At 43.1% G+C, this 26,176-nt stretch overlaps 1 protein-coding gene across 1 annotated transcript in view; it reads right to left on the bottom strand.

The window, feature by feature from the left end:
* The window catches only part of SLC12A4 (solute carrier family 12 member 4), a 420,155-nt gene that overhangs the window by 204,910 nt on the left and 189,069 nt on the right, over positions 1–26,176 (bottom strand). The window contains exons 10-12 of the mRNA XM_073605176.1: positions 15,660–15,758; positions 13,040–13,097; positions 2,323–2,497 (exon numbers count right to left, since the gene is read on the bottom strand). Coding sequence (XP_073461277.1) covers positions 2,323–2,497; positions 13,040–13,097; positions 15,660–15,758 — 332 coding nt within the window. The remainder of the gene's footprint in view (positions 1–2,322; positions 2,498–13,039; positions 13,098–15,659; positions 15,759–26,176) is intronic.

The raw sequence follows: 26,176 nt of genomic DNA, 5'->3' as shown, positions 1-26,176 counted from the left end.
CTTGTGGGGGCCAAGCTGAGGAGGATGTGGAAAACAGGAGGACTGAATAGATCTCACACAGTTCCTTTAAGCTCACATCAAAGGAGGCACCACAAAGTCCAATGGTATGCCTTGTGCTGCATGCATCTTACACAGTTAACCTAGTGTGCAGAGAACAATGTATATCAGTATTGGCCGCACTTACTGAACTAAGTTTCTGTGGTCATGTGTACCCTGCTGGCGACACCGTTTCCTCCTCAAGAAGGTGGAGAACAGGGATCGCATTTTCAGAAAAGTAATGGCTACTGGGTACCTGCCTCTCTGGGGCAACACAGGTCATGAACTGGGAGCTGTATCTAGCAGCTTGTATGTGAGCAGTTGTAGTGCCAGCAATTTTAGTAAGCTAGCATTAAGATGCTGGCCATGCTTCTGCAACTTTTTCTTTGCAGCAGCAACTGGGGCATGAATATATGATGAATCTGCCTTACTTTGATCATGTACTACTCCTGACTGATTTCTGTGTTGCCGAATCATGTGCTTGTACATCATGGCAGTACCAAAGCATGTGCTTCAAGCAGAGGTTGCAGTTCCCAATGCTAATTTTGACAGAAGACTCTGTAAAAAGTGTCAGCAGATGTGGCTTGATTGGCCCTGGGATTAACAGTAACCCTTGACTTTGGGGCAGGACCATCAGAAACATTTGGAGGGGTGCTGCCAGCTGTCTTCTGCAAGATCCCCCTGTTCCTTGACAACTTTCTTACTCGGTGCTCTTCAGTCTCTCCCTATGAGCTTTCCTCCTCTCCCCTTTGTTGAACCCACATGCAGTCTGCCACTTCAAATTCAGCTTCTGCAAAATTGCCATCTGTTGCCGCTGTCTGCCTGAGTCATACTTTTCTAATATGTTCATATCACTATTTCCCTTTAAGTCAGAATAGAATATGGCTTGCACATCATTCAAATCTTCCACTTGCTGCATGGCTGCTACGATAAAGCCTGCAGACTCTGCTGTTTATGGGGCTATGATGGGATTAGTAGAAGAGGAAAGAGAAGAGGAGAGGGTGCATTAACAAGGCTGGCAGACAACTGAATACAGTGTTTTTGGGAGGATGTAGATGTGTGGAAGGATTTGTCAGCCAGTCTACTATCTGCTGGGTGTATACTGGTCAGCCACTTTGGGGGAAAATGGCACATGTGCTCTACCTTTAGTATGTGTGGCCCTACAACCGCTGTGTCATGTAGGACCAACTAGGCCTTTACTACATCCATGCACAGTATTGCTTCCCCGTAGTTTTTTTAGGTCTGCATCTCATGAGAGTATTTTTTGGGAGGTTATTGGAGTGCTTAGGTTTTACTAGAAACTATTGGTGGTGATATGGGGATGAATGTGTGCTACTTTTAGTGCACACTAATTACCGAATAGCAAGTCAGTGGCATGTTGTGTACAAAGAGCAGCTCCAACAACTGTTCAGCAACAAATGTAGGCTACATACTCCAGCAGGACAAAATCCACTAAAATATCCCTCACCTACAGTATAAATATATATACCCTAAATGACAACTCCCCGTGCTCCCCAAACAAAAGCACATGTTTAACTCTATCAGAATATAAAATAGAACATTTTTAAATGAAAGAAAAATACCCTAATAAATGACAAAAGAAAAAAAAGCTGCAAAGGGCTAGCAAGCAAGCATTCTTCACTGCTGATACAGGAAACAAAAACCTAAGGAGGACAGCTGGATCTATAATATAGGATAATGTGAATACAGGGGGTACACAAGGGTATATAGTCCACCACACAACAATCCACAGCACTGTATAGCAGAACATCTCTCCCTAAACAGATTTGTCAGCTTTCTTTAACCAGCTCCAACTCACACTGACAACATGGCTAGTGGGAGCCCACCATTTAATAGTGAGGGGGCTGACTTGTTCATTCCTTCACATTGGAGCCCACATGACCAGGGGCAAAAGTTGTTTAGTGCATTGTGTGTTCATGTGCAAATTTTCTACCATGAATTTAACATTTTTCTGAACCACCTCGAATCCAAGGTGGCTTTGAACCCGAACCTCATTTAGAAATTTTGACCATTTTAAGGTTCCCTAATTTGGACAGCTTGTTTGAAAAGGAAGACTCACAATTTGTTATGAAATCATAGAACGATAAAAAAGGTAAAACCATTTGCTATTGTTTATAGTAAATATTTAAAAATGAAATAGTTAGCACCCACTGTATATTTATAATTTGACAATTAATTTTCATGCACAAAAAGAAATCATCCCCGTTTTGTCACCCACAATGCATGACTACAAGAAAAATATACATGCTCTAAAAGTTTACTTACTCTAAGAAATGGAATTATGTTGTCCTTTGCAATGGCCTGCAGTAAACGTGGAGCTCCAGTGAGACTCTGTAATCCAGCTCCACATGTAGAAAAAAAAGAACCAATAACTATGACCCATGGAGAAGGCCATGAAAGGGTTCCAACCACCAGATTTTTGTTCACTGCACTACCATACCTGTGCAAAAAAAATATATATATATTACAATGCTTAACATTTCAATGGAAAACATGTCCATTTACAATAAGAATTTATCCACCTTTTCTCCATTAGCAGAAAGGATAAGACAATGATTTTGAAAGTCAAAGCGTTACAATTTTTTATCATAGAAAAAAATCAAATGTTGCAAAGACTGCTACACATCAATATAAGAGAGCTATATGTGTACTATACGCTAAGGCATAGTGGAGGTTTACTAAAACTGGAACATGCAAAATCAGGTGCAGCTCTGCATAGAAACCAATAAGCTTTGAGGTTTATTTGTCAAAGCTCAATTGAACAAGCTGAAGTTAGAAGCTAATTGGCTACCATGCACAGCTGGAGATTCTAAGTACTCCAGTATTAATCCAATAGTAAATCTCCCCTCGTATTTCAAGTTTAGGCATCTGCTTGATGCAACACTTGACCTGGTTGTACAACAGCCCATTAAGTGAATGGGCTAGCAGAACTTACAGGCCAAGTTCACCTTGAGCCCAGGTTCACACTATAACGGGCTGCGGATCGCACAGGAGCGCTGTGCGCCCCTGTTCCCCGTTTCAGGGACGAATCAGGGCCGATTCTATGCCTGAATTCGGCCCTGAAACGGAGCCAAAGATGCACAGCGTTTTTGTGCAGTGCGCTCCGCAGCCGCCCCGGAGATATGTGAACCGGCTCCATAGGGAGCCAGTCACATTCTCCTGCTATGCGAATTAGATGTGGGGAAACGCACATCTAATTCACATAGGTGTGAACCCGGGCTTACAGAAAAAATAGTAAACACACATATTTTTGCAGAAAAAAAAATGTGCATTTATTATTGTTTCCTGCAGGAGCCTAGAAAAGCATTGCAGCCATAATCAGTAGATCATGGGTGCAATGTGGGCTCCTGGAGACATGTCCTTCGGCTTTCAGCCTATACCTCTGAAATGGCTTGCTGTTTGAAAGCTGAAGGGCATATCAGTGAACTACAAGAGCATTCATCAGTACCCCCAGAGCCCATTGAAACTGCAACTCCGTCTGCAATGGTGGATATATCTCTTAAGCTGATGGGAAGTAACTTAACTGCTCCTTCTGCATCTAACCCCACTCAAAAAAAAAAATACAACTGATCACTCTTCATACAATACAAGCAATCTCCTTTTAATGGAAACTACTGGCACCACCAATTAGGCCTCATGTACACTGCTGCTGCTAAACGGACGTTTAGGAGCAGTTGGGCATTTTTTCAACTGCTCCTGAACCCTCCTCTATGTTATCTTATCAGTACATGTACACTGGTTCGTTTATAGTCTTTTCTAGGCAGTTGAGTTTAGAGGCTTTTTTGGAACCCAAAAAAATGCATTCAGAAGCTGTGTTTAGAGGCATATCAAACGCCAAACGTGGCAACTCGTGTTTAGCGTTTCGTTTACAGGCATTTTTCATTTTTGGCTATTTTGAAAAAAAAAAAAAAAATTTTCAAACGCAAACGTGGCATGTAAACGCGCCTAAACGGCCGTTTTTAGACGCCGGTTTCTATCTGTCAAGTTAAATCTTTCAGGAGAGGTTGAACAACGTCCCGTGTACATGAAGCCTTAGTCTTCAGCTACGTGAAATTAACAAAATTGCACTATAGGAAAAAATAGTGGCATCCGCCAATGGGAAAGAAGAATTATTTCGTAAACAGTTTTTTTCAGAATATCATGCTCTGGGGTCTCCTGCAGACACTTAGGGAAAGTGGTGACATGGTACATACTCGTTTACCTTTTTAGTTTGGGTCTGTCACCTAGTCAAGAAGCAGTATTCCTTTGGACCCCTTTCACACTAGAGGCATTTTTCAGGCGCTTTATCGCTAAAAATAGCACCTGTAAAGTGCCTGAAAAAAGCCTCAGCTGCAATCTCAGTGTGAAAGCCAGAGTGCTTTCACACTGGAGAGCTGCGCTGGCAGGGCATCACAAAAAGTCCTGCAAGCAGCTTCTTTGCAGCACTGTAGGAGCGGAGACTACAGCGCTCCTAAAGCGCCCTTGCCCATTGAAATCAATGGCCAGCATTGCCGAACCGCCGGCAAAGCGCCACGCTTTCTCTTTGTGATTCACTCTACCGAGAACCGTGTATACTTCATCCTCACATGAATATATGAACTGTCTTGTCTTAATATCAAGAAATTATTGCAAACTTGTACTTTCTGTATAAAAAATAATTCCTTCCGATTTTTGTGTATTTTTCGAAAAAAATTAAAATACAGAATTTTTTTTTTAAAATGCATTTTTAAAGAAGATTTTTTTTTTACCACTTCAGCAACACTATCAAGAGACTTATTCAACTTTACGTTCATTTCTTGTCTCCTTCTCGGTTTCATATCATTGTGGTATTTTCCCAAAGCTTTATTTATCTATTGTTTCTTCTATTATCCACATTTTTCAAAATTACATTTTTTTTTTTAAATCTTATTCACCAACTCTAATTTTTATATCTGTCTTACAAAAATCTGTTCTTTCCCTACCCTTATTCATACGTCCTCCCCCCTACTTCTCTCCCTCCCACCCGCTCTCCCTTCCCATTTGGTCTGCTCTCGGTCTTCCTTCTCATTTCCGAGCCTACTTAGGCTCTGCCGCCCTCGGTCATTTTTTCTCAGTATTTCTCCGAGGTTTTAAACCTTTTCTCCATTTTCTCCAAGTACTGTTATATCTTCCTGATTGCCCTTTTTCTCTGCTGCATAGGTATTCCATTCTGCTGTAGTATTCTATTTGCTCGAACCATTGCCTTACATCTGGTTTTTCTATGCTTAACCACTTCTTTGGGATTATTCCTTTTACAGCATTCAGCAATATTGGAGTTAATGTTTTTCCATATTGTTTATTTGAAACTTTTGATTCATGGAATAGACACGTCTGCAGGCTGTTTATTATCTTTTCTCTGATTATCTCTTCTATATATTCCAGGTTTCCTGCCAATATTCCTTAATTTTTGAGCATTCCCACCAGATGCATGTCACTGTGGCCCTCTGTCCACATTCCCTCCAACACTGTGGGTATTTGTCTGGTTGATATTTGTGAGTTTTGTCCAGTGTCAAATACCATCTAGCCAATAGCTTGTAATTCATTTCTATTGTGTTAATATCTGTTGCGTAATTATAAACTGCACCTACCATTCTCTCCACTTGTTGGTCCCCTAGTTTCATACCTACAGTGGGGCAAAAAAGTATTTAGTCAGCCACCAATTGTGCAAGTTCTCCCACTTAAAAAGATTAGAGAGGCCTGTAATTGTCATCATAGGTATACCTCAACTACGAGAGACAAAATGTGGAAACAAATCCAGACAATCACATTGTCTGATTTTTGAAAGAATTTATTTGCAAATTATGGTGAAAAATAAGTATTTAGCCACCTACAAACAAGCAAGATTTCTGGCTCTCGCAGACCTGTATCTTCTTCTTTAAGAGGCTCCTCTGTCCTCCACTCATTACCTGTATTAATGGCACCTGTTTGAACTTGTTATCAGTATAAAAGACACCTGTCCACAACCTCAAACAGTCACACTCCAAACTCCACTATGGTGAAGACCAAAGAGCTGTTGAAGGACACCAGAAACAAAATTGTAGACCTGCACCAGGCTGGGAAGACTGAATCTGCAATAGGCAAGCAGTATGGTGTGAAGAAATCAACTGTGGGAGCAATAATTAGAAAACGGAAAACATACAAGTCCACTGATAATCTCCCTTGATCTGGGGCTCCACGCAAGATCTCACCCCGTGGGGTCAAAATGATCACAAGAACGGTGAGCAAAAATCCCAGAACCACACGGGGGGACCTAGTGAATGACCTGCAGAGAGCTGGGACCAACATAACAAAGGCTACCATCAGTAACACACTACGCCGCCAGGGACTCAGATCCTGCAGTGCCAGACGTGTCCCCCTGTTAAGCCAGTACATGTCCGGGCCCGTCTGAGGTTTGCTAGAGAGCATTTGGATGATCCAGAAGCGGATTGGGACAATGTTAAATGGTCAGATGAAACCAAAGTAGAAGTGTTTGGTAGAAACACAGCTCGTCGTGTTTGGAGAGAATGCTGAGTTGCAACCAAAGAACACCATACCTACTGTGAAGCATGGGGGTGGCAACATCATGCTTTGGGGCTGTTTCTCTGCAAAGGGAACAGGACGACTGATCCGTGTACATGAAAGAATGAATGGGGCCATGTATTGTGAGATTTTGAGTGCAAACCTCCTCCCATCAGCAAGGGCATTGAAGATGAAAACGTGGCTGGGTCTTTCAGCATGACAATGATCCCAAACACACCGCCAAGGCAACGGAGTGGCTTCGTAAGAAGCATTTCAAGGTCCTGGAGTGGCCTAGCCAGTCTCCAGATCTCAACCCCATAGAAAACCTTTGGAGGGAGTTGAAACTCCGTGTTGCCCAGCGACAGCCCCAAAACATCACTGCTCTAGAGGAAATCTGCATGGAGGAATGGGTCAACATACCAGCAACAGTGTGTGACAACCTTGTGAAGACTTACAGAAAACGTTTGACCTCTGTCATTGCCATCAAGGGATATATAACAAAGTATTGAGATTAACTTTTGATATTGACAAAATACTTATTTTCCACCATAATTTGCAAATAAATTCTTTCCAAATCAGACAATGTGATTGTCTGGATTTGTTTCCACATTTTGTCTCTCATAGTTGAGGTATACCTATGATGACAATTACAGGCCTCTCTCATCTTTTTAAGTGGGAGAACTTGCACAATTGGTGGCTGACTAAATACTTTTTTGCCCCACTCTATTTCTTTTTTCCCATTTCTCTATGTAGAGAGGTGTCTCTTGTTCTTCCAAATCTGTCAATATTCCATACACTTTTCATATACCATGTTTTAGTGGAGTTTGTACACAACAGAGCTTTTCCAATGGATTTAAATTCTTTCCATTTCTAATTGGTTGAGGTAGTGTATTTACCAAGTGTTTTAATTGAAAGTATTCCCAATCGCTTATCTTCCAACTGTTTATTTCCTTTAGTTCCGACAGTGTTTTCATCTTCCCATGTATAGTGATGTCCCTAAGTTGTGCGTTCCCCATTTTAACACCCAAAAGTGTCCCCTTCCCTGGGCAAAAAAAATTTGTTCCAGTGAGTGCAATTAATGGTGAATTGTGTACCCAATTTGTTTGTCGATATAATGTAAACCATATTTTAAACACATTTATAGTCAAATCGTGTCTCCCCAAATCTAGCGTTACCCAAATATTTTTGTGCAATACAGATTTAAGAAGAAATTGTAAAGCTAACATTTAGGCCAAAAAAGTTAAAACAAGGCTGTGCACAAAGAACACGGCAGTAAAAGCAAAAATAAAACAGGAACATGACTAATGTGTAGGGTAAAGTCTACAGGCTTGGAAAGATAAATTTGTAAATGGATAGAAAACTGGCTAAAAAACGTAATTCAGAGAGTAGTGGTTAATGATTCTTACTATGAATGGTCTAAGGTTATCAGTGGTGTACCCCAAGGTTCAGTGTTTTGCACTTGGGGGTTAAGAATATGCATACATCATACATACTAGGTGAAGTACAACTGGGGGAATCCATAGTGGAGAAGGATCTGGGGGTTATGGAAGATCATAAGTTCAATAATAGCATGCAATGCCGAGCTGCATTTCCAAAGCCAGCAAAGTCCTTTCTTGTATTAAGATAGGTATGGATTCCAGAGAGCGAGATATCATTTTGCCCCTGTTCAAATCATTAGTAAGGCCACATGTGGAATATGCAGTTCAGTTTTGGGCATCGGTTCTCAAAAAGGGAAACTGGAGAAAGTGCAGAGAAGGGCAACCAAACTGATAAGAGGCATGAGGGAGCTGTCAGGTCACCTAGAGGCTGGGTGACAGATGCACACCGTTGGGATCAGGAGTGCACCGCAAGGTAGTGGACCCTACGGCTGACTGCTGCGGATTAAACCCTGGGAGGTTTCAGGAAGCAGGTCTACTGGATCACAGACACAGATCCCACTGGGAACTAGAGCATAGATTCCCCAGGGCGCGGAGTCTAAGAGCCAGCAGGTGTTCACCAGAGCCTTTAATGGTAAGGACGGACTGCGCTGCAGTCTGGCTCCAGGTCGCGGCCCCCAGGGTCTCACAGCTCACGCTCACGGTAGACTACAGGAGAATAGGAAGGAGGCAGCAGGCTGGAACAACAAGAAAAGTAAGGGACAAGCCAAGGTTGGGGCCACAAGCAGACAAGGACAACAGAGTACACGCCAAGGTTCAGGGTCACAGGCAAACAGGGATGGTCGGGAACACGCCAAAGGTCAGGGTCACGAGCAGACAGGAATAGTTAAGAATAGGCCAAAGTCGGTAACAGGAATCAGATGTAGGAAACACAGCAAGTACACACAGAGGCTAACACACAATGGTTGATCAGCACTGCTGGCTTGCAGCGCACAGGTTAATATAGGGTTCCCTGATAGGGCCTGGGGTGGGGCTATGCTTAGAGGAGAGGTTACAAAAGCAGTCAGGTGAGGGTCAGCTGGTCTCTAGAGATGAACACATGGAGACAGGTATGCTGATTAACAAACTCCATTGCATAACCATGACAGGAGCTCGGCTATTAAAGGAACTGAATCTATTCCCTCTTGAGAAGAGGAGATTAAGGGGGGATATGATCAACATGTACATCAACATGTACAGTGCCTTGCAAAAGTATTCACCCCCCTTGGCATTTTTCATGTTTTGTTGCCTTACAACCTGGAATTAACATGGATTATTTGAGGATTTGCATCATTTCTTTAATTTACAGAACATGCCCACAACTTTGAAGATTTTTTTTTTATTGTGAAGCAAACAACAAATAGGACAAAATAACAGAAAGGCTGCTTTTACATTGAGGCGCTCTAGCGCGAAAAATAGAGTAGCATAGCGCCTGTAAAGAGCCTCTCCTCTCACACCAGTGTGAAAGCCCAAGTGCTTTCACACTGGAGCAGTGCGCTTGCAGGACGGTAAATAAAAGCAGCATCTTTGCAGCGCTGTAGGAGCAATGTATACGCTCCTAAAGTGCCCCTGCTCATTAAAATCAATAGGCAGCACCACCGAACAGCGGCGCTTTGCCGGCGGTTTTAACCCTTCTTCGGCCACTAGCGGGGGTCGAATAGCGCTGCTAAAACAATGGTAAAGCGCCGCTAAAAATAGCGGCGCTTTACCGCTGACATCCCCAATGCCTCAGTGTAAAAGCAGCCAAAAAGTCAATATGCATAACTATTCACCCCCCTAAAGTCAATACTTTGTAGTGCCACCTTTTGCGGCTATCACAGCTCCAGGTCGCTTTGGATCAGTCTCTATGAGCTTGCCACATCTTACCACTAGGATTTTTGCCCATTCCTTCTTGCAAAACTGCTAAAGCGCCTTCAAGTTGGATGGTTTGCGCTTGTGAACAGTAATCTTTAAGTCTGACCACAGATTTTCTATTGGATTGAGGTCTGGGCTTTGACTAGGCCATTCCAACACATTTACATGTTTCCCCTTAAACCACTCAAGTGTTGCTTTAGCAGTGTGTTTGGGGTAATTGTCCTGCTGGAAGAAGGTGAACCACAGTCCTAGCCTCAAATCACACACAGAGTGGTACAGGTTTTGCTCAAGAATATCCCTGTATTTAGCACCATCCATCTTTCCCTCAACTCTGACCAGTTTCCCAGTCCCGACTGCTGAAAAACATCCCCATAGCATGATAGTGTCACCACCATGTTTCACTGTGGGGCTGGTGTTCTTTGGGTGATGTGATGTGTTGGGATTGTGCCAGACATAGCGTTTTCTTTGATGGCCAAAACGTTCAATTTTAGTCTCCTCAGACCAAAGCACTTTCCTCCATACATTTTGGGAGTCTCCCTTTTCGCAAACGCAAAACATGCTAATTTATTTTTTACTGAAAGTAATGGCTTTCTTCTGGCCACTCTGCCATAAAGCCTAACTCTATGGAGCTTATGGTTTATTGTTGTCCTATGTACAGATACTCCAGTCTCTGCTGTGGAACTCTGCAGCTCCTCCAGGGTTACTTTAGGTCTCTGTGCTGTCTCTCTGATTAATGGCCTCCTTGCCCGGTATGTGAGTTTTGGTGTGCGGCCTTCTCTTGGCAGGTTTGCTGTTGTGCAATGTTCTTTCCATTTGGTTATGACAGATTTGATGGTGCTCCTAGGGATCATCAAAGATTTGAACATTTTTTTATAACCTAGCCCTGACTTGTACTTCTCAACAACATTGTCCCTTACTTGTTTGCAGAGTTCCTTGGTCTTCGTGGCAGTGTTTGGTTAGTGGTGCCTCTTAGGTGTTGCAGCCTCTGGGGCCTTTAAAAAAGGTGTGTATATGTAATGACAGATCATGTGACATTTAGATTGCACACAGGTGGACATCATTTCATCATTTCACTAATTATGTGACTTCTGAAGGTAATTGGTTGCATCAGAGCTTTTTATGGGCTTCATAAAAAAAGGGGTGAATACATACATACGCACATGCCAATTATCAGTTTTTTATTTCTGGAAAATAGTTTTATGTATATATTTTTCTAATTTTACTTCACCAACTTAGACTATTGTGTTCTGATCCATCACATATAATTCAGATTAAATTCATAATTCAGATTTAAAAAACATTGAACCAAAGGCTGTAACAAAATAGGTAAAAAGCCAAGGGGGGGGTGAATACTTTTAAATACATAAGTGGTCCATATAGTGAACTTGGTGTTCAATTATTCACTTTAAGGTCATCACAGAGGACAAGGGGGCACTCTTTATGTCTAGAGGAAAAAAGATTTAATCTCCAAATACGGAAAGGTTTCTTCACATTAAGAGCTGTGAAAATGTGGAATAGACTGCCTCCAGAGGTGGTTCTGGCCAGCTCAGTAGATTGCTTTAAAAAGGCCTGGATTCTTTCCTAAATGTACATAATATAACTGGGTACTGACATTTATAGGTAAAGTTGATCCAGGGAAAATCCGATTGCCTCTTGGGGGATCAGAAAGGAATTTTTTCCCCTGCTGTAGCAAATTGGAGCATGCTCTGTTGGGGTTTTTTGCCTTCCTCTGGATCAACTGTGGGTATAAAATTGGGTATATTGGATTGTACAATATTTTTTATTTTATTTGAGGCAAATTCTTTTCTCCTACAGTCCAGTTAATGGTTAGAAGTTGGGAGACCGTTAAGGCCATGTTAGGTTATACCGGTTTCTCTGAGTTCTCTCCAATATGGAACAATAAAAACCTAAAATAAAATAGAGGAATGGGATAAGAGGGGCATCCATAGTTTGGCATAGTTGTACAGGGCAGGCAGGCTGAAATCATTTCAGGAGATAAGGGAGGAGTATGCAGTTCTTAACCGATTATTTTTTAGTTATCTGCAAGTCAGGCACGCCCTAGATGTACAATTCAGAGGGAAGGTGCCAGAGTGGAGTGAAATGCCCTTGCTCAGGAAATTGGTGAACACCAGAACTTCTAAAGGATTAATCTCCGATATGTATGGGAGTATAAATACAGCAGGTCAGGAGAGTGTGGGGGAGTTCAAAAACAGAATTAAATGGGAGAGAGATGTTGGCCCAATAACGGAGGAACAATGGAAATACGCCTTAGCATTGGGACTCAGAGCTTCTATCTCCCCGTCGCAGTGGGTATCCCACCTGTATCTGATATATAGGTCATATTACACACCATTGAAACTATACATGTTTGGAAATAGGCCCGACGCTAAATGTCAACGGTGTGGGGATAGGAGGGGTGATTTGATACACATGTTCTGGCCATGTCTCAAATTGCATAGGTATTGGGAAGATATAATTAACAAAATTAACTCTGTGTTTGGGGCATCGCTAGGCATGGAGGCTAGGACTTGTCTTATGGGCTTGATGAAGAAGAATGGTATGTTAAGAGACACCCAAACTGCAATAATTAGATGCTTGTTCCAAGGAAGGATGTTAATTGCACGGAGGTGGCAGGCAAGGATCCCCTGACGATAGCAGAATGGATGAAAGAGGTTAAAGATGTGATTAAGAAGGAGGAATGTATTTATAGGAAGAGAGGTAATATGAAGAAATTTGAGAATAGATGGAAGCTGGATCACTCCAAGTAGAAACAAGATAGACATATAGACTGGTGGGAGTGATTGAAGGTTGAAAGGTTGGTGTGCGTGGGGTGGAAATGAGGTAGAATGGATGGAGTGGTTGGGTGGGGGTGGTAAGGGAAAAAGTGGTTGGTTGTATTTATCTATGTCTTCTTTTGTAACGTTTTTATATATTATGTAAACAGTGTTATTCTGTGGATAAATATATACTCCAAATAAAAAGTATTGAAGTAAAAAAAAGTTGATCCAGTGAAAATCCGATTGCCTCTCGGGGGATCAGAAAGCAATTTATTCCCCTGCTGTAGAAAATTAGATCATGCTTTGCTTGGGTTTTTCGCCTTCCTCTGGATCAACTGTGGGTAAAGGATTGTGTATATGGGATTGTATTTTTTTTTTTTTTTTGGTTGACCTAGATTGACTTGTGTCTTTTTTCAACCTTACTAACTATGAACAACTTACTTGTCACGTAAAACGACACCTTCGATGCAAGCTCCAAAAAGAATCACAGTGCTTAAATCTAAATAGTTAAGGTAAGATAATAAATAAGTTGCAGCACAACAACTACTCAGTGAACATATTTCACAACAAATATTATAGAGAACCATGGTAATAGGAAACTAATGATTTTAGTTCAATATTTTTTGACATTAAAGAGGTTGTAACCCAAAGAAGAAGAAAAAAAAAAAACCCAGAGATTCTGTTCCTTTAAAGCAGGTTAAACAGCATAGTGCTGTGCTGTCTAATCTGTCCCTTTCTATGCTGTAAAAAAACAGGTTGATCCTGCCTGTTCCTGTGTCCCCTTATGTAAGCTGACCACAGTAATCATGGCTGCTGATCCATAATACCATGTTCAGTTTACGTGCCTCTGTCATCCCGCTGCACTCCCCTCTCCCCCTCCTTCACTGCCTGTTGTCAGCTCCTGTGTGTGAATGATCTCTTCCCCGCCCCTCCTGCCGTTATTAGTAGCCGGCAGTAAAGTCAGAGTAGGATTACTGCAGGCCCCTCTGTTTTACCAAGTTATAATACACGGTGTAAAATGTTTGTTTAAAATTATGCCGGTAAATACTTTTTTTCAGATCGCCCCTTTGCGGTTACGTGACCTCATGCCGCTCCCCTCCCACAATCTAAGGGCTACAGATGGAGGGGCTGAGCAGACAGCACAGAGGTCAGATGACCTCCAAGCTGACATCAGAGGGATCTCATCCCCTCCCACTGTTGCCCTTAGATCGGGGGAGGGGAGCGGCTGGTGGTCACATGACTGCACAGAAACCATTTGAAATAAGATATTTAACAGAACAATTTTATGCAAACATTTACACTGTGTAGTATACCTTGGTAGAACAGAGGGACTGGCAATATACCTACCCTGACTTTGCAACCACTTTAATACATTTCTAAACTGATGTTTAAAAAAATAAAATTAAGAGTTTTTCCAAAGAAAGCATAGCAGAAGCTATTATATGAATGAAACTTGGTAGGCGGTAGGAATGAGATTTGAATTTTCACAAACATAAATAAGCAGCAACTTACCAGGATTTGCATTTCCCTTTAAAACTTCTGAAACTATGGTGCTCACTCAATTACCTGTGCAGCCTTTCAACCCTGTCAGCAGATAATAATTATAGGGGGGCTTGACAACCCATTCCCTCAATAAAAAATGGGTTGAGAGCAGCCATAGTATCATTGTAAGGGAGCAGCTGTAGTGGGAGAGCTGAAAACCGTATAAGGGGCCATTAGATAAATCAGTTTTCAAAGCTATGTTTGAATTCTGTAAATTGCAATGGTTGGGTGCATTATCCTTTGTGCTGTTCACAGGTCTTTACTTAAATCTGAAAGTTCTTTTCAGAACTGCTACATCTGTATTGAGAGAAAGTTGGAATGCTAGCAAATCACAATCACCTCTCTAACGGTCTTTTTTTTTTTTTTTTTGGTATTCTGGTTATTGGGGTCTATTTTTTCTTTAATTTTATTTTCTGGTTAACTTGAAGACAGCAGACATTTTTTGCTGCTGATCTGTTCATATCAAGTAGTAGTAGTGTTTATGGCGGTTAAAATATACAATATCTCACAAAAGTGAGTACAACCCTCACATTTTTGTAAATATTTTATTATATCTTTTTATGTGACATCACTGAAGAAATGACACTTTGCTACAATGTAAAGTAATGAGAGTACAGCTTGTATAACAGTGTAAATTTGCTGTCCCCTCAAAATAACTCAACACACAACACGCACAATCCCCCTCCCCCCCCTTATTGACTTTGATGCAGTTTGTCACAAGGTTCATAATCTTTGGATTGTATGAAATTAGAAGTAGGAGAAAAGTGAATATGAGTCACTGCTGAATTAATCGTTATACCTTTAAACTTCCACTAGAGCAGGGGTGTCAAACTCAATTTCATCGTGGGCCGCATCAGCATTATGATTGTCCTCAAAAGGGCCAGTTGTATCTGTAAGATTAGATGTCCAGCGCATCCCCTCCCCTTACAGTAGATGTCAAGAGCCACCCCACCATCAGAAGTTGGGTCCCCTACTCTCTCTAACATCGCAGTGCACCCCCTTTCCGTATGCTGCTGCTGGGAAGAAACTGGATGCATTGCTTGAAAGCAGAAAGTAGGGGTCTGGAGGTGGACCAGAGGAGGGCTGGAGCTCTCCTGCAGCTCCAGGAGAGGTGTGAGGGCCACATGAAATGGCCTGGAGGGCCGGGTTCGGCCCGCGGGCCTTGTGTTTGACACCTGTACTAGAGCTATTGGATCCCATAAATAAAAGTATATTTTTAATATCCATAAATAAAAAATGAAAAAAATAAAAAATATATTTTTTTCTGACATATGAGCTTCAGTGACTCTAGAAAACACATAGAAATTAACTCTGCCCGTTGGCTGCATATATTATAAATTATTCCAATGCACATGTTATAATCCAATATAAATTTTCTCAAAAATATTGTTTAGTTGTAATCATAATAAAGATGATATATAAAACAGTATGTATTCAATTTAATACTCTTAACAATTATATTTTTTACCCCACCGACATGACTACATACAACTGAGCCCCAGACAAATTTTGAGGATACAGACTATGGAAGTTGTGACTATGGCTAAAATGGTGCCAACAGGAATTGATTTTTGTGCATCTCTTAGGTCCCCAGATCGATTACTTCCTGCCATTATACCTGGAACAGACAAAGTATTTATGTCACACTTCATGTTAAAGCAATAAGATAAAATCTTTTATTTTACACAAATGATAAACTGAATAATTTCTAAATCAGCTTACAACAAGCTTTATTGTGATTAGCTGTGGTACCTGCCTTACCAACAACCCCCCCCCCCCCCCCCCCCCCCCACACACACTCACACACCTCTCTGGCCACCTTACTCTGCCCAGCTATCTTCCCACCTTACTGACAGGCATACATCCCCATTCCCTCACCCCATGCCAAACACACCTCCACAACTCCTGATCCCCCCATCCGCACAATCACAGCCATGCTCTTCCTAGCAGCCTCTGCTAGTAGCCTGTCCTGTCACCGTGGGCAAAGAGAGAATGCCACAAGGATTTTAAATCCCCTGGCTGGTAAAGCGGTGATTGTCGCTCTCCAGGTGCAATGGGGACAGGGTCCAGTGTAAGTTTACCTTATAGATTTTCTGTAAAGGTAAACTTACACTTTAAGCCGCCTGCACAGTTCTCTCTCCCAACTTTTTTACATCGAGTGGGGTGAGACTAGCGCAACGTATTAGAAGCATATAAGACAATTAAATGAGGCAAGAAGGCCATTCCTTATTAGTACATAGTTTCTCAAATGATGTAATACCTCTGTGGATTTCACCTAATTTTTAAAGCTGGGCTTAGAATTCCTGTATTTGAAACATTGCAGTCAATACCTGGGGCAAGGGCTAAGATCTTTGGTAAATGTATTAACACCTTCCCGCCCCTGCTATAGCATAATCGCGGCTGGGCGGTGGCTTTACCACTCCAAATGGGTGTCATATGACGTCCTCTCAAAAAGTGATGCTCGTGGAGTGATCCGTCACCGGCTATGTCCACTGGACACAGCAAAATGACTGATCAATGTAGCAGCTCATCACTCAAGTTATATCATGATGCTGTACTGCACTGGTAACAGTATGCCAAAAAAGAAAAAAAAAAATTGTTTACAATTTTTGTTTACTTTCTTCATTTTCCAAAATATTATGACAACAAATTACAATTTTAAAAAATCCACCATGCCTCTTACTAAATACTTTGGACTGTCTACTTTCCAAAAAGGGGTCATTGGGGGGTGTTTGTACTGTCCTGGCATTTCAGTGCCTCAAGAAATGAGATAGGCAGTCAGTACATCAGGATGTTTTTTCCAAAACGTTAGGTATTTTTTCATTTATATAGCAAAAAAAAAAAAAATTAAATACCACCAAAAGAAAGCTCTGTTTCAAAAAATCATAAAAATGTCATTTGGGTACAGTGTTACATAAATAAGTAATTGTCATTCAAACAGTGACAGCAATGTAAGCTGAAAATTGGCTTGGGCAGCAAGGGGGTTAAAATGTCTGGTACTGAGGTGGTTAAATGCCCAATTAAAGATGAGGAAAAGAGCTCAAACGAAACAATGAATAAAACAAAAATAATATAAGTGTGACATTATGGTTTTTCAAAGAGGGGGCATTTTTACATTTCAATGACCCCCTTATCACAGAAGAATGAGAATCAACAGTTGGAGAGGTACCTCAAATGACTTGAGTGAGGATACCTCAACAACTGAAACAGAGTTTAATGTGAAACTCATCTAGGACTTTTGAAAACGACAGCCTCGTTCATACTTGTGCGACTTGTCCTGTGATATGGGACTGCAAAGTCGCATGACAAGTTGTACCCCATGATTTCCAATGAGTACCATTCATATCAGTGCGATTTCAAGTCGCACCAACTTCAAAATAGTCCCTGCACTACTTTGGTCCGACTTTGATGCATGTTGAGGTCCACAGCCCTCAAGTTTACAGGCATTCCCTGAAATCACGGTAAAATAGCACGACTTTCAAGTCGTAGTAGTGTGAAAGAGACAGGAAGCTAACCAACTAGAAGAGGGGGAAAAAAAAACAAAGGGGAGTTGCAAATATTAGCGAAGGCAAGGACAATAGAGCAGAAAGCACAGGAAACAAAGGAAAGTTTAACTGAATATCTGTTAAATGAAGACCATATAATTGCTTTAGGTAGGGCATTAACCTTCTGCCCAGTGGACAGAGGACACAAGTTTGAAGTATCTAAAGCTTTAAACCTTTCCCTCCATCGTATTCTATTTAAAAAGTGGTAAAATAAATCCAAGACCCATGTGTGGGAAGAGTGAACCATTGTGGAAGAAGATGGTGATATAATCAATGATGATATTTCTTTGGATGAATATTGAGATAACATGTGAGAGGGGGTTATTTATGATCAACACATTTTACATGATGATAATCTGTTTCAGAATACTGATGCAGCTCTGCATTTATAGAAGATAATTCTTTGTAAAACATTCAATGCGCCATGATTCTACTCATCTTGTGATAGATCAAGGGTTCAAGTATTTGATGGAGGAAGTGGATAAGGTTGTGAGAAGATCATTTATAAAATATAAAGTGCCTTGAAAAAGTATTCACACCCCTGGAAATTTTCCACATTTTGTCATGTTACAACCAAAAACGTAAATGTATTTTTGGGGGGATTTTATGTGATAAACCAACGCAAAGTGGCACATAAATGTGAAGTTAAATGAAAATAATAAATGGCTTTCAAAATTTTTTACAAATAAATATCTGAAAAGTGTGGCGTGCATTTGTATTCGGCCCCCTTTATTCTGATATACCCAACTAAAATCTAGTGGAACCAATTGCCTTCAGAAGTCACCTAATTGGTAAACAGAGTCCACCTGTGTGTATTTTAATCTCAGTATAAACAGGGCCGTCTTTAGCGCAGGGCAAACGGGGCAGCTGCCCAGGGCCCTGTCATTTCTTGGGGCCCAAAGCAGAGCTGCCCGTTAACCCTGCGTGCTGCCCGCAAATCGGCGCTGAAAAATGTCAGCCGCGGCGGCTCGCACGGCGCCCACAGTGCCAGTGCCTTTTTTTTTTTTAAATTTGAGGAGCGGGACGCGGGTGGGCGGGGCCTTGAGCTCCACTGACGCTCTGGCCCCGCCCCTTGCTATGTGTGCAGACAGTGCTGTGTACCAGCGATCGGACTCGGAGGAGCGGAGAAGCGGAGGAGGAGTGAGACAGGGCCCTGGGCAGCGCGGAGTGGAGAGTGCACTGAAGCCTGTGTGGAGCAGCAGTGTGGAGAATTTAGCAGAGCTTTCCACCGTTCACCACCAGGTAAGGTCTTTTCTCCCCCCCTGGCTCCCACTCCCCCTATCCCCATGCCATGTCTTGTGTATTAAAGTTAAAAAAAATGAGCAGATCTGCAGTCCACTGTCCAGGCTGAGTGAGGCCTCAGAGGAGAGCACACACAGCATGATTTACAGGAACATGGCATACTGTATTTAGGCTGCTTTCACACTGAAAGCGCCCAGGCATTGGTGGTAAAACGCCACTATTTTTAGTGGCGATTTACCGTCCTTTTTGTGGCGCTTTTCGGCCTCTAGCGGGGCACTTTAAACCCCTGCTAGCAGCCGAAAAAGGGTTAAAAGAACTCACCGCTCCTAAAGCGCCCTTGCCCATTGAAATCAATGGGCAGCGCCGCTGAACCGCCGGCAAAGCGCTGCCGTAGCGGCGCTTTGCTGGTGGTTCAGCGGCGCTGCCCATTGATTTCAATGGGCATGGGCACTTTAGGAGCGGTGAGTTCGCCGCTCCTAATGCGCTCCATAGAAGCCGCTGGCAGGACTTTTTCTGATGTCCTGCCAGGGCACCGTTCCAGTGTGAAAGACCTCGGGGCTTTCACACTGGAGTGAATGGAGCCGCTGTTTCAGGGCACTTTGCAGGCACTATTTTTAGCGCTATAGCGCCTGCAAAGCGCCTCAGTGTGAACTGCTTAAAGGGTATATTTTGGGCCTAGCTGGTTCACATGTATGTAATTTGGTGGCCCACATTTGCGCAGGCACAGTGCCCATTCATTTGAATGGACTGCCATGTCTGCGTTTCCTGCAAAAAAAAGGTGCATGCAGCATTTAATAGGGCTGCACACACCTATGCACATCAAGCAATGAAATACAGCACTGTCTGTTCATTTTTATGTGACTTACCTGCAGTTCCTGCTCCGGCAAACTTGCTGCATTTTTAGATGTTTAGGCCACGCTTTTAAAAACACAGTACGTTTGTGTGCGCAGGAACTGCAGGTAAGTCGCATGGTGCAAAAGCCGAATGAATTTCAAGGCCACTGCATTTTTAAAATGCTGCATGCACCTTTTTTTTCTGCAGGAAACGCAGGCATGGCAGCCCATTCAAATGAATGGGCTGCTGTGCCTGCGCAAATGTGGGCCACCAAAACACATACATGTGAATGTGTGATGTGACAATGGCTGCAATGTAATTGGGGTGCTGTGATGTGTAAAGGGGCACTATGACATGAACAGGCATGTACTGGCCATTGGGACTACCGGGAGTTTCCCGGTGGGCCGATGGCTCAGTGGGCCGGTTCCGCATAATTTGCCTATTACATCGTTTCTTAACTGGGGTTTCCCAGTTGTTCTGCGGTGAGGTCCGCGGCGATGTACCCCAAAGTACTCTGATGTGCCCCATGTGCTTTGATGTGCCCCAATGTACACTGATGTGTCCTGATGTGCTATGTGCCCCATGCCCTGATGTGCCCCATGCCCTGATGTGCCCCATGCCCTGATGTGCCCCATGCCCTGATGTGCTGTGCCCCAATGTCGTGTGCCCTGATGTACTGTGGCCTGTGCCCTGATGTCCTGTACCCTGATGTCCTGTACCCTGATGTACTGTGCCCTGATGTACTGTGCCCTGATGTACTGTGCCCTGATGTACTGTGCCCTGATGTACTGTGCCCTGATGTAGGGCTGGGAGATTTTCTTAAAAAAAAAAATCTTCAATTCTCTTAAAAAAAACTCGATTCACGATTCGAATCAAGTTTTTTTTTTTTTTGGGAACCGCGCCGGTCCCGAGGCGCTGCGGGCATGAGCTTTTAGGCGAGGCCGCGGCTTCGGCCTAGTCCGTGGCGTCCGGCCTCGTGGACTAGGCCAAAGCCGCGGCCTCACCTAAAAACTCCTTGCCCGCAGCTCTTCAGGCCCGGCGCGGTGTCCGCGCCGGTCTGGAGGCGCTGCGGGCATGAGTTTTTAGGCAAGGCCGCGGCTTCGGCCTAGTCCGCGGCGTCCGGCCGTAGCCGCGGACTAGGCCGAAGCCGCGGCCTCGCCTAAAAACTCATGCCCGCAGCGCCTCGGGACTGGCGCGGTGAAAAAAAAAATCCAAAAAAATCGATTTGCTTAAATTTTGAATCGATTTGACCTCTCAACTCGATTCAAGATTTAAATCGATTTTTTTCCCAGCCCTACCCTGATGTACTGTACCCTGATGTACTGTGCCGTGATGTACTGTGCCTTGATGTACTGTGCCCTGATGTACTGTGCCCTGATGTACTGTGCCCTGATGTACTGTGCCCTGATGTACTGTGCCGTGATGTACTGTGCCTTGATGTACTGTGCCCTGATGTACTGTACCCTGATGTACTGTGCCTTGATGTACTGTGCCCTGATGTACTGTGCCCTGATGTACTGTACCCTGATGTACTGTACCCTGATGTACTGTACCCTGATGTACTGTGCCGTGATGTGCCCTGTACCCTGATGTGCTATACTCTGATGTGCTGTACCCTGTACCCTGATGCGCTGTGCCCTGATGTGCTATACCCTGATGTGCTGTACCCTGTACCCTGATGTGCTGGGCTCTGTACCCTGATGTGCTGTACCCTGTGCCCTGATGTGCTGTACCCTGTGCCCTGATGTGCTGTACCCTGTGCCCTGATGTGCTGTACCCTGTACCCTGATGTGCTGTACCCTGTGCCCTGATGAGCTGGGTTCATAGGTGTGCGCACAGGGTGTGCCAGGTGTGCCTGGGCACACCCTAATTGCCTTGTGTGCTGCATATTCCCCCCTGTTTAGACCACTGATATTTCATCCCCCCCAAAAATGTTATACAAGCCAAAAATTTTTGGAAAAGAAAATTAACAAAATTACACTGTCCACTGCCCTACTGACACCATCAGTACATATACACACGCATATGTATTTGAGCTTTGGGGTGCACACCCTAATGCAAGAGGCTGCGCACACCTATGGCTGGGTTCTGTGCCCTGATGTGCTGTACCCTGTGCCCTGATGTGCTGGGCTCTGTACCCTGATGTGCTGTGCCATGATGTGCCCTGATGTGCTGTGCCATGATGTTCTGTGTTCTGTGCCCTGATGTGCTGTCCCCTGATGTGTTATGCCCTGGGCCGGTCTGGATGAAGTCCACGGCCACATTTTTGTCCCAGTCCAGCCCTGGACATGAAGGGGACTCTAACAGGGGCGCTGTGATGTGTAAAGGGGCACTATAATGTGGAAATGTCTGCAATGTAATGGGGGCTGTGATATGACGAGGCTGTAATGTAATGGGGGCTGTGATGTGAAGAGGCTGTAATGTAATGGGGCGCTGTGATATGACGAGGCTGTAATGTAATAGGGGCTGTGATATGGCGAGGCTGTAATGTAATGGGGGCTGTGATGTGAAGAGGCTGTAATGTTATGGGGGCTGTGATATGACAAGGCTGTAATGTAATGGGGGCTGTGATGTGAAGAGGCTGTAATGTAATGGGGGCTGTGATATGACGAGGCTGTAATGTAATGGGGGCTGTGATATGACAAGGCTGTAATGTAATGGGGGCTGTGATGTGAAGAGGCTGTAATGTAATGGGGGCTGTGATGTGAAGAGGCTGTAATGTAATGGGGGCTGTGATGTGATGAGGCTGCAATGTAATGGGGGCTGTGATATGACGAGGCTGTAATGTAATGGGGGCTGTGATGTGATGAGGCTGTAATGTAATGGGGGCTGTGATGTGATGAGGCTGCAATGTAATGGGGGCTGTGATATGACGAGGCTGTAATGTAATGGGGGCTGTGATGTGAAGAGGCTGTAATGTAATGGGGGCTGTGATGTGAAGAGGCTGTAATGTAATGGGGGCTGTGATGTGAAGAGGCTGTAATGTAATGGGGGCTGTGATGTGAAGAGGCTGTAATGTAATGGGGGCTGTGATGTGAAGAGGCTGTAATGTAATGGGGCGCTGTGATATGACGAGGCTGTAATGTAATAGGGGCTGTGATATGGCGAGGCTGTAATGTAATGGGGGCTGTGATGTGAAGAGGCTGTAATGTTATGGGGGCTGTGATATGACGAGGCTGTAATGTAATGGGGGCTGTGATATGACGAGGCTGTAATGTAATGGGGGCTGTGATATGACGAGGCTGTAATGTAATGGGGGCTGTGATATGACAAGGCTGTAATGTAATGGGGGCTGTGATATGGCGAGGCTGTAATGTAATGGGGGCTGTGATATGACAAGGCTGTAATGTAATGGGGGCTGTGATATGGCGAGGCTGTAATGTAATGGGGGCTGTGATATGACAAGGCTGTAATGTAATGGGGGCTGTGATATGGCGAGGCTGTAATGTAATGGGGGCTGTGATATGACAAGGCTGTAATGTAATGGGGGCTGTGATGTGATGAGGCTGTAATGTAATGGGGCGCTGTGACATGAAAAGGAACTGAGGACACCTTGGGACTGCTGTGAAGGGGGTCTGCGAATGTGATGTAAGCACTGCTGAGATGTTATAGTACAAACATGATATTCAGATCTCTGACTAATGAATATTTTAACAACTGGACCTCCATAAATTTTAATTCAAGACCCCTGGTATATACATTATATTCTGAACCAAAAAAAAAAAATCATTCTCTTGTTCTCAGCTTCCTCCAAATCTCCCTTTTGTGGATGCTATGATGTGACTTTCTGTTAGAGGATGTATGAGTTCCTTCTTCATGGTCCTACTGTACTATGTGAAGGAATGTAGCCACCCTCATTTGCTCACTCCTAAGATGGACTATTGGATGGGTAATGTGCATAGAGCAGTGTACATGACTTGAACATGAGGGGGAAAAAAGTGGTTTGGGAGTCTAGCATTTTACTACTGAACGCTACAACATATAAGCATTTATTATAAGGTAATAAGAGACTGCACAGAGCATAATTTATTTTTATAATGCAGGTGTCAGTCACATCTATTTTTTGAAGAGCCTATTAGCCCTCAATATGTCAAAATCTCTGAGTGGTGCACAGAAGCGAAAGAAGAAGCAGGAGTTGGAGGAAAAACTATGCAGAATACCAAGAATTACTGGTTTTCTTATACCTAGAAGTGGATCTTCTGAGGAACCTGCTGGTACATCTTCTCAGGAAGTGATTCCTGCTCAAAGTACCTCTGACATAGTCTCTGAATCTGCTGCAGTAGTGTCTTCTGATCCATTAACACCACTAGAAACAACACCAGTGCCCATGGAGATGGAGAAACCAAGCCTTTTCCAAAATACTGGTTTGCTGCCTAGCCTCCATACTGTGGAGCCTACTGTGGAAGCATTTGATATAGTGCCTGAATTTGTGGAACAGTCAGGTTTCATGACTGACATTGGTTTGTGGCCCAACATATCTACTATTGAGATGCGGGAGTACTGGTCAAAAAATGGAAATGTCAGTGAGAAAGCCTCTGGAACAACTGAAGAAAGAAGGTTTTGCAACGTCATTTAAAGACGGACGTTGCTGTACTATCGACATGTTTATGCGTAACTGTCCCAATGGAGACAAGGTTGAAAGAAAGTGGCTTTGCTACTCAAAAAACATGGGTAGAATCTACTGTTTTGACTGCAAATTGTTTAGTGCATCACGAAATGCATTTTCCAATGATGGTTTCAGCGACTGGAAACATGCCAGTGAACGAATTTCATCACACGAACAGTCTCAAAACCATATTCATGCTGTGATTGATACAGCCAAATATTCGAAACTGGAGGGTCGGATTGACCATAAAATGCAACAAGAGATTGAAGAGCTGACAAGCTATGGTCAAAATCTAGTAAATCGGTTGCTTAGTGTCATCATTTTTCTTGCCGAAAGAGGATTGGCTTTTAGAGGAGATGACCAAGTTATTGGATCCAAACACAATGGCAACTATCTTGGAATTTTGGAATTACTGTCGGAGTATGATGCTTTCCTAGCACAACACATCCAAACCAAGGCAAACAAGGGCAAAGGATTTACAAGCTATCTATCAGCAAATGTCTGTGAAGAACTTATACAGATTACAGGGGAAAAAATTTTGGAAGATGTCATCAACCGGGTTAAAATGGCAAAGTACTACTCAGTATCTGTAGATTCATCTGAAGATTATTCCCATACTGATCAGCTCACAGTGATTTTACGTTACTTAGAAGGGAATCAACCTGTGGAGCGTTTTCTAACCTTCTTACCCTCAACGGGGCACAAAGGAGAAGAGATGGCGAATGCGCTTCTAAAATTCCTTAACAATGTTGGACTTTCCATACAAGAATGCCGTGGACAGAGTTACGACAATGCAAGCAACATGTCTGGTCACTACAAGGGTATGCAAGCAAAAATTGTTACCCTGAATAAATATGCAATGTATATACCTTGTTTTGGACACTCACTAAACCTTGTTGGAAAGGATGCTGCAAATTCGTGTAGTGAGGCTGTCAAGTTTTTTGATTTCATACAAGCTCTGTATGCATTCTTTACTGGCTCAACCAAGCGCTACAAAAAGCTTAAAGACAAGCTTGATGAGAATGACCTCTCTGTGTCCATGCCGAAAAAGCTAAGTGACACACGTTGGTCATGTCGTGCTGATGCTTGTCAGGCACTAGTCCATGGCTATCAAAATATAATGGACATTTTGTTGGAAATTTCAGCTGACTGTGAGGAAAGGTCAGAGTGCCGTAATATGGCAAAAGGACTGTTTGATCAGATGAGCAAACTTGAGACCGGGATTTTTGCAGAATTCTGGAACACTGTTTTACAGCGCTTTAACAGCAGCAGCAAAACTTTGCAGTCCGTTCAACTCAACCTAAATTCAGCAATTGCCGTTTTGAAATCATTAAAAGATTTTATGAATGAACAACGTACTAAATTTGATGCATTTGAAGAAGCTGGCAAGCGTCTCACAGATACTGAAGAATATACTGTGCAACATCGTCGACTTCAACGCCGGAATGTCCGTCAGCAGCCACTTGACTATGGACACAGTGAAGAAGCACACTTAACACCCAAGGAGACCTTTTATGTTAAGGCCTTTCTCCCATGTGTTGACAAACTTTTAGTGTGTCTGGAGCATCGACTAGGAGCTTACAGTGAAGTGTGTGATTTATTTGGATTCTTTATAAACTTTCCAGTGATGGACTTTGATTCAATTAAAATTGCAGCAGAAAAGTTGTCCGCTTTCTACAAGCATGATCTGGGCACAACCTTTGGTGACGAGCTAATTCAGTTTCAGTCATTCATTTCTTTGTTTCTCGATAAAAAAACAGATGACTGCAGCATAGAGCAATTTATGTACAATACCATATTTGACAAGGA

The sequence above is a fragment of the Aquarana catesbeiana genome, linkage group LG11 (genome assembly GCF_042186555.1).
Source record: "Aquarana catesbeiana isolate 2022-GZ linkage group LG11, ASM4218655v1, whole genome shotgun sequence".
Taxonomy (NCBI): domain Eukaryota; kingdom Metazoa; phylum Chordata; class Amphibia; order Anura; family Ranidae; genus Aquarana; species Aquarana catesbeiana.
This window is presented reverse-complemented; position numbering and strand designations above follow the sequence as displayed.